Source organism: Urocampus carinirostris, chromosome 1 (assembly GCF_059441175.1).
Source record: "Urocampus carinirostris isolate Australia breed hairy pipefish chromosome 1, RoL_Ucar_1.0, whole genome shotgun sequence".
Lineage (NCBI taxonomy): Eukaryota > Metazoa > Chordata > Actinopteri > Syngnathiformes > Syngnathidae > Urocampus > Urocampus carinirostris.
In genome coordinates this window covers 26,520,122-26,532,923 of record NC_142349.1, presented here as the reverse complement: position 1 = coordinate 26,532,923, position 12,802 = coordinate 26,520,122, and the positions used below count along the sequence as shown (strand labels likewise).

General features: G+C 40.2%; 1 protein-coding gene across 4 annotated transcripts; it reads left to right on the top strand.

The window, feature by feature from the left end:
- The first annotated feature begins 1,226 nt into the window (after positions 1-1,226).
- Positions 1,227-12,423, top strand: atad5a (ATPase family AAA domain containing 5a). 4 transcript variants are annotated; one of them, XM_088332538.1, is made up of 22 exons: positions 1,227-1,644; positions 2,897-2,957; positions 3,033-4,624; positions 4,707-4,761; positions 4,860-5,015; positions 5,082-5,196; positions 5,276-5,533; positions 5,622-5,770; positions 5,984-6,125; positions 6,275-6,541; positions 6,713-6,809; positions 6,885-6,964; positions 7,035-7,171; positions 8,138-8,309; positions 8,412-8,579; positions 8,662-8,892; positions 9,165-9,229; positions 9,305-9,494; positions 9,572-9,726; positions 10,682-11,484; positions 11,566-11,724; positions 11,813-12,423. In XM_088332538.1, the coding sequence occupies exons 2-22, from the start codon at positions 2,907-2,909 to the stop codon at positions 11,889-11,891; spliced, it is 5,121 nt and encodes a 1,706-aa protein (XP_088188664.1). In that variant the 5' UTR covers positions 1,227-1,644; positions 2,897-2,906; the 3' UTR covers positions 11,892-12,423. The 4 variants fall into 4 exon arrangements, with proteins under 4 accessions (XP_088188664.1, XP_088188653.1, XP_088188684.1 ...); XM_088332527.1 differs by having other exon boundaries at positions 2,629-2,957; XM_088332558.1 differs by having other exon boundaries at positions 1,227-1,648.
- Positions 12,424-12,802: the final 379 nt, after the last annotated feature.

The following is a 12,802-nucleotide window of genomic DNA, read 5'->3' as shown; positions in this document are numbered from 1 at the left end:
GTGACGTTGTTGTTGTTAATATTATTATTATTATTTAACTATTATAGAAGATTTAAGAACCAACATTGTGTAAATTATGAACAGGCTGTTTCTTACGGACGACTGATCCTGCCATGGGTAGTAATACATGTATAGTGTCAAGGCTAAGTGCAGTCTTCTTATGCGTGAGGAAGCTAGCAGGATATTGTGGGTCAACATTCTGGCGTATTTATTCCGTAACAGCATGCGAACAATTTAGACCACAGGCGTCAAAGAGGCGGCCCGTGGGCCGGATCGGGCCCGCTAGGGGATTGGATCCGGCCCGCGAGACAACGGTCAGAGAAGCGCAAGAGAAAGAGAGCTGTACGTTGAAATAGGTCCACTTGAAGCCTGGTGCCTCTCACAAACCATGCACTTGTATTTCTATCTCTCTAATCTCTCTTTCTCTCTCTCTCTTCCTCCATTTTCCTCTCACTCTCTCTAACTCTCTTTCACTCTCTGTCTTTTTTTCTCCTTCTTTGTTCCTTTTTGTCTCTTTCTCTCTGTCTTTTTAACTTCTTTTGCTCTCTCTTAATTTTTTCCTTTTCTTGCTCTCGGTCTCTTGGTTTCCCCCTCTGTCTTTCCCTTTTCTCTCCTTCTCTCCTCTTTTTCTCTCTTTCTATTTCTCTTTGGATTTCATTCTTTTTCTCTTTTTCTCACTATTTCTGTTTTTATCTCTTGTTTCTCACGCTCTCTCTCTCTCTCGTTTTTGTCCCACCCTCTCTACCATTCTCTCCCTATCTTTCTATTATTTCTTTCTAACTTTTTTTTTCTTTCTCTCTAATCAACTAGTCCGGCCCCCGAGAGAATGTTTGTTTTATCGTGTGGCCCCCGAGCTTAAATGAGTTTGACACCCCTGATTTAGACCATGGACCTATTCAATTCAACACGGCAATCTACACACTACTGTACGTAAAACATAACGGTGCGTGCTTAATGACGTCACGCAATGAAAACCCCAAAAAAAAAACGTCCTACCGTAACACCACGAGAAAGAACGCTATTAAATCGACAAATCTTAACATACAAAGAAATATGAACCTACACATATATGCCAAATAAAATAAATCACATCACACAGTAGAAGTAGCTGTAATCTAAATCACTGCATTGTAATATAACCAGTTGGGCTCCATTTTTGATTTGGAACGGTGGCCGGAAATAGCGTCATCATGTGCTCGCCTTCCATTGGTGAAATCGGTCGACGCAGAGTGTCCTGTATGTTTGGCGCTCTTCCTTCTGAAGAACTCTGGCGCGTTTTTGAAACACTCGTCCCGAGTAACTTTTTTAGACTTACAAAGTCGACGTTTTGGATAACATTCATATGACACTTACATGTCTTGTTCGTACGCCCAAAGGCTGTGCTAGCAAAATGCCTGGACCAGTTTGGAGAATAGTGAAGTGGAACCGTACTTGGACCAATTTACAGCTGTCGTTGCTAGCTTGTTGTTTTCTGTGAGAGACTACGTCCATGCAAGCAACCGATAGATTGTTATTGTCTTATTTTGCTGTCGAGAAAAAAACGTTGACAGAAACGAGGCCTGAAGTGGTTTTTGGTAAGCCGTTTAGAAAGTCACTTCACCTTGGAGAAGAACCACAAGTGCTGCTCTCCGTGTCAACATTTATGTGAGTATGTGCAAAATTTATTTGCCTAGTTTCACAATAACGTTAATGTTTTCTCTTGGTGAAAACATACATGTATATTGATCTTTTTAAGCTACCACAAACTCTGTTAACACTCAGCATTTAGAGCAACCACAGTTCCTAAATTACTAATCTTACATTTAATGTCAATATGGCATTATAATTCACATTCGAGGTGAAATTGATTATCGAGAACAGGTGTTTCCAAACTTTTACCTGTGAGGGCCACATAAAAAGGTGACGCTTGCAGGAGCTAAATGTGAAAAATGATTTTCCAGAAAGCCACGATCCTATAACATTTCTGGATTCTTCACAGAACAAAAGTCAAAGTCAATCATTACATTTTAAGAATAGATAAACAAATAGCTTTCTCGGGATTCTTCACACCACAAAAAAAGCAAAAAAATAAATAATACTCTTTTTTTTGGGGGGGGGAATAACATTCTGGGTTCTAAAAGAAAAAGTTCATGGAACATACATTTCCGTCTTAACAGATCAAAGTTCAGATTAGTTGTCAGAGCACTGGACCAAAAAAGGCAGAAGACTTTATTATTACACTAAGGTAAATTATGTTCTATCCTTCCATTTTATTATAGATAATGTAAACAACTTTATTATAACTGTAACATGTAAAGTTTACAACAAAATTAACATTTATTTCTGGCACTGTGACTAAAGATACTGTAATAATGAGATCAAACCCAATGCCTTTTTATACGTTGACGCCTTGCATGGCTGCAGGGTCGCTAATGTTGTGTGAGTGTGTGTGAATGTGGTATGGTAAATGCGCTTTAGGGAGTCGTCATTGACTTGAAAAGCGCGATATAAATGCAGAGCATTTACCATATGTTACCATAAAAATGGAGGGCCCGAATCTAGTTACAGAAATGAGCGCCCAAAATGCGTCAAACTTTGGAGTCTGCCTGTTCTTTCCTGTCTGTAATAATGTTTTCTGCTATTTTTCAGTGGGGCGTGGACCAAATGTAAAGACCGGGTGTATCTAGCCCGCGGGCCGTAGTTTGGAGACCACTGAGCTCGCTCTTTTATCAACAAATGCCAAATGTATTAAGCCACATTTCAATATAGTTTTAGTGGAAATTGCCCGGCGTAAGGGATGGTGAAATTGTAATCCTGTGCAGCCCTTTCAGACATCTTGTGACTAAGGGCTATACAAACAAAAGTGACTTGACTTAACTGGGCCGTCATATTCTTATAGTCAATGTCTTTGACTTAGGTTGTGAAGTATGGCTGGCGTTGTGGCAATGGCATCCAGCATAGAGGATTTTGACACACAGGTATTTTCACTTATTGATTGCTATTACATTGTATGTATCATATATAAATGTTACTTCCACTTATTGTGTTTACAGCCTTGCATAAAATCTAGCAAAGATGCAGCTAGGGCTGTTGGGAAAACAATCACCAGTTACTTCTCTCCTGTGGCTAAAGCTGTGGAAAAAACATTCTCACCTCCTCGCTCCAATAACATCATGGACTACTTTAGTCGTAGCCCCCTGACTTCGAAAGCAAAGCCCAAACCATCAGAATGCCTTAAAGAAAATGGTCAGAAGTTTTCAGAAGAACACACTAACTCAGAAGTCACAGTAAAACAGACTATTAGATGTAAGAGGAAAACCACTAAAACAGCAAGTGAATGTATGCATCTTGAAGGTAATGTCTCAAATGATGTGGAAAGCTGCCCAACTGTAGAGGACTCCAGCTTTGCATTGGACTCGAGAAGTATCTGTGCAGTCGTTGGCAGTGATACAGCTGCTTTGCTGGCGCAGATTAGCACCAATACGTCTAATCTTGTGATGGAGCGCGATACTTGTCAGCCTGTTCATCAGGCTCTGAAAGATGATCAGCACCAATGTGCCTCAAAATCTGAACAAGATGTGTCAGTCAATATTTCTTCCTCTTCAGTGTCTCTTGTTAAAGACGATGTGAAACCTGTTAAAAGGAGAGCAGTCCACAATTCAAAGAAGAAAAAACTAAAAGAGGATCGTCAAATTAAAACTGAGAAGAATGAGTCAGAAAGGCCTTGTCCTGTCATCACGGAGGTTGATGACAATGAAGGCTCTGAACACAAAAGCAATACAGTCATGATTTCTTATGAGGATTTTGTCCGTGTTCACAACAAGGTCAATGTGCAGTCTGATGGGAAAGAAATAACTGCAGTTGCTGCTGAAATGGACAGTCACCAGTTGGACACCCCTAAATCAAAACTAAATGTAGAATCTACAGAGGTGTCAGTCCAAGTCTCACCTAAAACTATCACATTTCAAGCTCAAATGCACACCATTTCACCAAAGCCACAAGTGGAAAAACCTGAAAGCACGGGGGCTTCTCTCAATAGTCTGAGAAAGAGTGCAAAAAGTCTGACTAAAGAAGCGTCGCCTCCTCACATTGCACCTGTAATGGCCAAACGGAAATCCAATGTAGTTCTTGAAGAGGAGGATCTTGACCTGACTGTACATGAGAGTGAATCAACCCCCAAGTACCCTGACGTTGAAAGACGACAGTTCATGGCTGCATTCAAACAACCTAGCATGGATGGTTTCAAAGGAAAGCTGGGCAAGAACCAGGCTAGGCAAAATCAATCAGCAGAAAAAGATGTGGAGGAAAACGACTCTCAGGGAAACAAAATTGCGGCTAAAACAAAACCACAAAGAACATGTCATAAAAGTTCTGAAAAGGGAAAGGAAACCACTAAAAGTGATGACAATCAACAGGAGCCAAACCCTTGCTCAAACTCTTCTAATCTGGCTGTGAGGAGATCTCTGAGAGAGGCCCGTATTAAGCTAGCTGATGAAACTTCAGGAACATCATCTTTTGGGGGAAAAAACAGATTGAAGGATTCTTTGGAGATGTGTGTTACATTAGCACACAATAAAAAGTCTAAACACGGAGTCTATGTAGCAGAGATGGTCTCTCCACCTGATGCCAAAGAGAGTCCAATCAGGTAAAGCATTATTAGTGTTGTTGATTGCATAATAACGGTTTACCCTATGCTGGTCCATTGATTCATTAATATGTCCCATCAGGCTAAAATTGAGACGAGTTTCTGGAGGACGCAGAAATCATTCTTTAGCCTGTAATGTAAGATAATGTTATTATGTTGTAATGGGTAACTGATAAACTACAAAATTAAAAGGTACTCACAAGGTGTGCTTTCCTGCTTTTATGTTTGTTTTAAGTCATCGGATAATTCCAAAACAAAAAAGGCAAAAAAACTGGTAGCCAAAGCGAAGGCCACTCGACAGATGAAGAAAAATCCTGTTGAAAACGAGAGCACCTTAAGGCGTTCGTCAAGGAGACCAGCTTCAATAGCAAAGAGTTATTATGAAGATGAGGTATAACTTAATCAAAAAACTACATTTTCAAGCTCTGTGTCACTTTGACTTGGAACTTGATTTCAGGATGATGTCATCTGCCTGGAGGACGAACAGGGTGCTTTACCTAAGAGACTGCTTAAATGTAAAACTAAGAAATCTCTACGTAATTTAAATGACGTGTTGGGCAAAGTTTCCTCAGGTAATGATTCCCATTTTCAGTTTTAGTCACGTCGCTTTTGCTTTCAGGCCCCTGAATGATTGTGTTGTGTTTGTAAAAGACTCCAAAGGAAACTTGCCAACCTTGAAGAAAACACTCAACGCATCTGCAGTGATTTCCGTCACTGATGAGAGCAGCCCAGACTTCTCTGAAAACCCCCAAGATGAAGAGCAGTTAAGGGCTCGTAGAGAATTTCTCAAGAGTGGCCTGCCTGACTCCTTCAAGAAGCAGATGGCCAAGGTTGCCCTCGCCAAAGAGACATACACCCTTTCTTGTGCCTCAATGCAACCAGTTATACACATAATGCAAATGCCAAATGGTATTGTCGATTATATATTTTGTCTGCACTTACTTTCGAGTTTTTGAAAGTTTTCGATTAAATTTATTTGCCTTTTGTACAATGACAGATTGTCCTCTTCGGCATCTGCCTTGGCCTGTGTCTCCCCAACTGTGCCATCTAAATGAGCTTTACTTGCAAGTGCCTGATTACAACCGATATTTAAATGGATCTTTGGATGTGAAGACAAAGGCAGAACCTATAGTGTTTCCTGAACAAGTAAGTTGATCAAGAAGACGATAGTCTTTGCATTCTAGGTGTTTTTTGTTGTTTTTTTTGTTGTTGTTGTTGTTGTTTTTTCAGATTTGTTTGCTTTCCGACATTCCTAGATTGTAACAGATTTAAAAGAATTGCGTTGTGATTAAGCGCTATACAAATGAATATGACTTGACTTAATTTATTATGTAACTACGGTTATCCCCACAACCCCAGAGTTCAGGCTGGAGGGAAGAGATGTCTGAAAAATCTCGTGAGTTTCTAGTTGAAGAGATCGTCTCTTCGAATCCTCTCTTTCCTGGGAAGACGTTGCTGCCTCGCTTCTTGGCCAGACGTGTTGATCACCAACAGACTTTCGGTGAGTCCTACCTGGACATCACTTAAGCACCCGACACAAAAACACTGTAAAAGTAATCCTGAAATGAAGAACGAAATGTAATTTCTTATATAAATTGTATGATACACTGAAATTCAAAAACAAGGACACATTGTTTGCTTTTTTTACAGAGCCTGCAAGCACTCAGCCCTCACCCGAGCCAGCTGGAGGGAAAAGAAAAAGAATGGACGACACAGTCCCCAAAATATCCAAGAAACAGCGGTCTGCTCGGAAGGAAGAAAACAATAGCACCTTTGAGCCAAAGCCATCAAAGAGGGCAAGATGCGCAAGAAAAGCCCAGAAGGATAGATTGGATAAAGCCAAGGACGAGACTGCGCCCAAAAAAGATGATTCTGTTGTGGTGGTAGATGATGTATCTCATGAAGCTGGCAAGAAATGTGAGTTATTATGATGGTACCTCTTACAATTCCACTACCTAGAATGATACACTTTGTTAAACCTAGTGTTTTTTAATTTTATATATATATATATATATATATATATATATATATATATATATATATTATTTTGCCCACAGTACAAATCATGGTAAATCTTGTGTTCTTTAGTTGAGTTTAAGGAGGATGTGTTATGGACAGAAAAATATCAACCACAGCATTGCAGTGATATCATTGGCAACACTGCTTCAGTGAGAAGGCTGCATAGGTAAGCAAAAAGTATAGTCCCCCCCATTCAAAAAACGTTTTACTTATTCCGTACTTTTATTTTATTTTTTTGTAGTTGGCTGAAAGAATGGAAGCTTCGTGCAGACAGGGAAGAGAGAAATAAGCTTAGTGAAAAGAAGCAAGAAGTCAGCAATGGTATGCCATTCAAAATTATTTTTATCTTTTTTTTTAGGTGGACTGTCTGAATATTTGTTCTTTTATGCAGACTCAGACTGGGAGTGTGGCGATGAGGACCCCTTATTTGCAGAGGACTCATTGTGCAATACGGTCCTTATTACAGGACCTACGGGAATAGGAAAGACTGCCTCAGTTTATGCCTGTGCTCAGGAGTTAGGTTTTAAAGTAAGGATCCAAAATAATGACACACTACTGTAAAATTCAGATTATAATCCCCACCGAGTAGATTTTTAACGGAAAAAACATTTTGTGCATACATAAGCCGCATCTGACTATATTCACACACATTGAATCATGAGATATTAACAAAGAATGACGGTACACAGAAGGAGTTGTAATAATATACGGTAATTTAACCCCTTAACGTTCCGATAGCACACTGTTGGGCCGTGGGACCTTTGACAAATACGTATCTGTACGATGTTACCACTCACTGAAATATGTCATGCCACATACTATTACAAAACGTAAACTCTTGGGATTCAAGATATGATGACTATTTCAAAATATAGTCATCTAATGAACATTATCGGTCTGAAACAAGATACCCGAAAACAATAAAGCCGACGTAACTCACCTGGTCATCCCCTGAGCTGTCTTCAACTCCTTTGAATGTCTGAGAATGGCTTGGTTTCATCAAGGACAATCCATAAAATCCAAAAGTGTCAAATATTTACTCCATAACACACTATAATGTTGACAGATGAATAGAAATCTGCCTTAAACATTTCTGCTTCGTTGGACATTGCTTCTTGTAATCTGCTCGTTTTGCCTCATTATTTCCATTTACAAATAAGCAGACTCATATAATGATTCCCAATATGATAGTTAGCGCTCCCCTTTGGATTGACACCTTTTCCACGAAGAGGGTCTGTTCATGCTAGTTTTATTCCTCGCGCAAAGTTACATTAAACTTGTGTCTTCCTGGGCACATTCCACGTGTCTCACTCTTCTTTTTACTGCTCGGGCGCTCCTGGCGGTCGTTAGAAAATAATACATAAAATGGTTGCATAAGCTGCTGGGTTAAAAGCTTGGGGGAAAAGTTGCGGCTTATAGTCGCAATTAAACTGTCCTGTACGTACCTCCGCATTACATGTACGATATCTCCATGTCCCTTTTTGGTCTTTCAAGGTGTTTGAGGTAAACGCTTCATCTCAACGGAGTGGCCGTCTCATTCTGTCCCAACTGAAGGAGGCAACTCAGTCGCACCAGGTGGACAGTAAAGGAATCAATGCCATCAAGTCCACCTTCTTTAACAGCTACAACACAAGCAGCTGTACTGGCAAGCGTACATCCTCACCAAGTACGGACAAAAATGTCTGACTATGCTGGCTAAATTTTGGTGTATTAATTACATATACGTCATAAAGTTTTTTTCTACTGCCTACATTTGTCTGTCATCCAGGAAAACCAAACTCTCCACGCAAGGTTATTTCATCTCCCAGGAAACCTCCCAACTTCCCAAGAATTACTAAACAAGGAGCCCTCACGCCAAGCACTTTGGCTAACTTTTTCAAAACCGGCCAACCTAGCAACAAGGAATCCTTAAGCACTAAGCTAGAGGACGAAAATGGTAAATACTTTGTTACTTGACAAAAATATTTACAAAGATACCTCCAGGGAATATCTAGAGGGCTTGTTTCTCCATTTTATAGCCCCTCTCAAGCAAGCAAAAGCTCAAGCAGACCCTAAGAAAGCAACCACTAAGATCAAGTCACCTTCAGCTTTTGCAACAAAAGAGAATGAGGAACAGAACAAGCGAACAGCCACCTCTCTCATCTTGTTTGAAGAAGTGGATGTTATTTTTGAAGATGATGCTGGTTTTCTTGCTGCCATCAAAACGTTCATGGGAACAACAAAGAGACCGGTCATCCTCACCACCACTGGTGAGTAGAAGCACTCAAGTCACAAAAATAAGTATATATGCAAATTGTTTTAAGGGGACGAGTTCCTTTTTTGCCCATTTAGTATATCATATTATGGACTACTCTGATTATCTAAAACATCATTACTATTACTATTGTTGTTGTTACATTGGTTAAATCAACATATATTTGACAGAATTATGGCTACATTTTGCATTTGCACTCATGAATTTGAGTGTGAGTCCTGACTCTATGTCTACGTTTGACCTGCTGACTAATTTGATGATTTACAGACCCAGGATTTAGAACCATATTTGATGGTAACTTTGAAGAGATCCATTTCGAAACTCCCTCTTTGGTGAGTAGCAGCCTCTTTGGAGATTTACTCACCCCACAATTGAGTCGGACAAAAATGACAAATTTTCTCCCATAGTTGGATGTAAGCAGTTACCTACGACTGTTGTGTCTGGCTGAGGACACAAGGACAGATCAATGTGACATCAGCACACTGCTTAAACTCAACAACTGTGATATCAGGCAGAGTTTATTACAATTGCAATGCTGGGCTCGTAGTGGTGGAGGGCGCAAACTCACATCACTGTCTGACAACACAAACCCAAGTGGTAAGTGTTTGTCATATCATGAGTGTACGTATTGACATAATTTGACAATAAAGTTAAGTGTGTGCTTTTGAAATCAGGAAATGAACTGAAGCGACAGACAATCTATGAAGTAGGGGATGAGTGTGAACTGCTTTCAAAAAACCCTCAACCTCCATTCGAAAGTGGCTGTGCAGAAAGCCGGCTTGGCCTTTTGAATATCGAACCTAAGAGAAATGTTTGGGAGCAGCTTCAGGTACATTATTGACACGCACTGCTTTCTAAGATCTTAAAGCAATTGACATTACAACTTCTAGCACTTAATACTAAGGATCAACTGATATGGGCTTTTCAGGGCTGATACCAATTATTAGTTTTAAGAGGAGGCGGATAACCGTTATTTGGTGCCATTATTCGTTTGCTGTAAAAGCTTGGAGATTGGCATAAGGAATTTATAATAATGCAAAAAGACACAAAGAATATTTTTTTATGAATACAAATAGAACGTTAATAGCGCCCAAACATTTTACTGTAAACACATTACAAATTCAACACATCTACCATGACTAATAAGTGTGGTATTCTTCTGTAGTCTTTAATCACATTAATCAATATTTCTTAAAAGCAAAACACATTATATTTACTATAATCGCGACACTCGTTCTATGAAATGGTCTGCATTTATATAGCGCTTTTCAAGTCAATGACTTCCCAAAGCACTTTACAATGTGCTCCACATTTCCCAATAGCGGCCGTGCAGCCATTTAAGGCACCTGCTTATTGGGGGTATTAGGGGTTCAGTGTCTTACCCAATTCCACTTCGACATGTAACACGGACGAGCCGGGATTCGAACTGGGATCCCTTGATCCCAAGACGAGCGCTCTACCTCCTGAGCTACGTGAAGAAGAAGCGCTGAGAAGAATAGGAAAATCTGAGTTTGCCTTCACGTGAAGGCGAGTGAAACACCAGTGTTGTCTGCTTTAGTGCTTGTTTGCTAGATTTCCTCGCCATTTTAGTTGAAGGTAGTCACAAAGGGGGTTGGAGAAAAAAAAAGACAATGAATGTGTAAAAAAATCGGTTGACCTCTACATGATAAGAACCACTTTCATCAAAAATCAATGGTTTATTAACGTAATAGTATATTTAAAATATTCTGTAGTAATTGATTGTTTATTTTGAAACTTTTGCTTATTTTTAATGTCATTAACAGACTCGGACAAATGAGATGACCTGCTGGAAGCTACTGATGGAAAGTACTCAACGTGGGGTAAACTTGCTCTACTCCAACATGGAAACCCTCTTACCTTTACCATGCACGCAGTTGATCTCCAGCTACAAACCAGTGCCGCTTTCTGAATTTGTACTCGACTCCCAGCCATCTGATGCAGTGCCTCCACACTCGACTCATTCAGCCGATTGCTCAGTTGACGGAAGTCCAATTAAAATATCCGACAGGATGATAAAGAAAAGACGCACTCTACCGGACCACGATGGACTGCACTCTGATTCTGACTCAGAGGAGTGTTTTCTCTCTCTTGGAAAGCAGCAGGAAAAGGCCACAGAGGCCACTGCGGAAAGCCCGATTCCTAAGATTAAAAAAGGGAAACCATTGACTGCTGCTGAATATTTGAAGAGTGTTCCTGTCTCGAAGTGCATACAGTCAATGAGTGACTTTTTCGACAATTTGTCTAACATGGACTCTTTACTCTATGGGGGTAATTCACACAGGGGCCCTCTGCAGGTCAGTGCAGTTCTCAAGGACGGGATGACAGATGAGTCCAAGTTTGAGGTGGAAACGTTGAGCTGGGAAATGGTTGAACAGGCTCTGGAGATCCGGGCTGCGGTGGAAGCACTCAGCTTTCACAAGTGTCGGGTCTCTGTGGGTGAGGCCTGGGATCAGGCCCAGTTACTAGATGGGCAGCTCAGGGCCGACACAGCAGCAGAACTCTCACTCCCTGTGGCTTCTCATTGCAATTGTTACAGCTTCACTCAGAGCAGCCTTTGTCGGCCCATGTAAGTTCAACATACACCCAATAACATTTAGTTTGTGTGAAACCTTCTCCAGCGCAAAAATAAGCACATTGATTGTTTCAGGATTGTTGGGCAGAGGAGAGACTTAATGGAGAATTTGGTGTGTGGCGGAATATTTGGAACGATGGGCAACAGATGCGCAACTGCTGTGGATTATTTGCCAGCCCTGCGCACCATCTGCAGGTCAGAGCAGATTAAGGAGCAAGGCAAGGTGAAACGACGGTAAGGCCACAATGTCTCTTTCTTAGCGACATACAAATTGAAACTGTCTTAAGTGCAATGACGTGAAGTTGTCCTCTTCTTCCATCAGATTTCTACATTATCTCGATTCTATCCATCTCGGCCTCCACAAGAATACTCTCCAGTATCTTTCCAAAGACTTTCCATAGTTCCCAGAGACGGCATTACATGTACTTAACTGATACAAGGTTGTCAATTCCTTAAACAATTGGGGGTTCCTGGTTAATTGAGGCATATTTAGGTACAGTATGCAAAGACTTCTGGGTTTGAGAAAAACAATACATTATTCCTGTGCGTCTTCAGATGGAAAGGACTCTACTTAACACAACAAAAATGTTCTTCCATTGTTTTTCTTTCACATGGTGTATTGCACTCTGCGAATCATTAGTGTTTGACAGCACTAATTTAATCAAATCTTTGTGTTATTTTGTACATATTTGTATAATACTTTTTAGTAATTATATATGACTTACTTTTTCAACTGTTAATTCAGTCACATTAGAATTTCTTATTAGAGCTATTATGTATTTTTAATCATTGTGAGTAATAAATGGTAAGGCATTTTTTTGTGTTTGTACAAACGTTCACCCTTTTGAACCATAAATGTCACACCCACATAATCACCTCCACCTCTGCTCACCTTATATTTGTTGTTTTGACTAAATAAAGTGCCTAAAGGTTTTCTCGTTTTTCAACTTTTGAAACCGTGAAGTACAGTTAAATGCCTGAATTGTGAATAGATACAGTGCATCCGGAAAGTATTCACAGCGCTTCACTTTTTCCACATTTTGTTATGTTACAGCCTCATTCCAAATTATATTAATTGAATATCTTATCTCAAAATTCTACACAAAATACTCCATTATGACAATGTGAAAACGTTTTTTTTTTTTTAAACTTTTTTTGAATTAATTAAAATAGACACGGCGGCGCAGTGGTTAGCGCTTGTGCGGCACAGTTCATGTCATGGGAACCTGTCGTGGGTTCAAATCCAGCTCCAGACTTTCTGTGCGGAGTTTGTATGTTCTCCCCGTGCTTGCGTGGGTTTCCTCCGGGCACT

Excerpts from the sequence above, each read along its gene's own strand:
- atad5a (XM_088332538.1), top strand. The coding sequence starts at position 2,907 with ATGGCTGGCGTTGTGGCAATGGCATCCAGCATAGAGGATTTTGACACA. Across the intron at positions 4,625-4,706 it reads GCCAAAGAGAGTCCAATCAG|GCTAAAATTGAGACGAGTTT; the intron begins GTAAAGCATTAT and ends ATGTCCCATCAG. Across the intron at positions 8,580-8,661 it reads TAAGCTAGAGGACGAAAATG|CCCCTCTCAAGCAAGCAAAA; the intron begins GTAAATACTTTG and ends TCCATTTTATAG.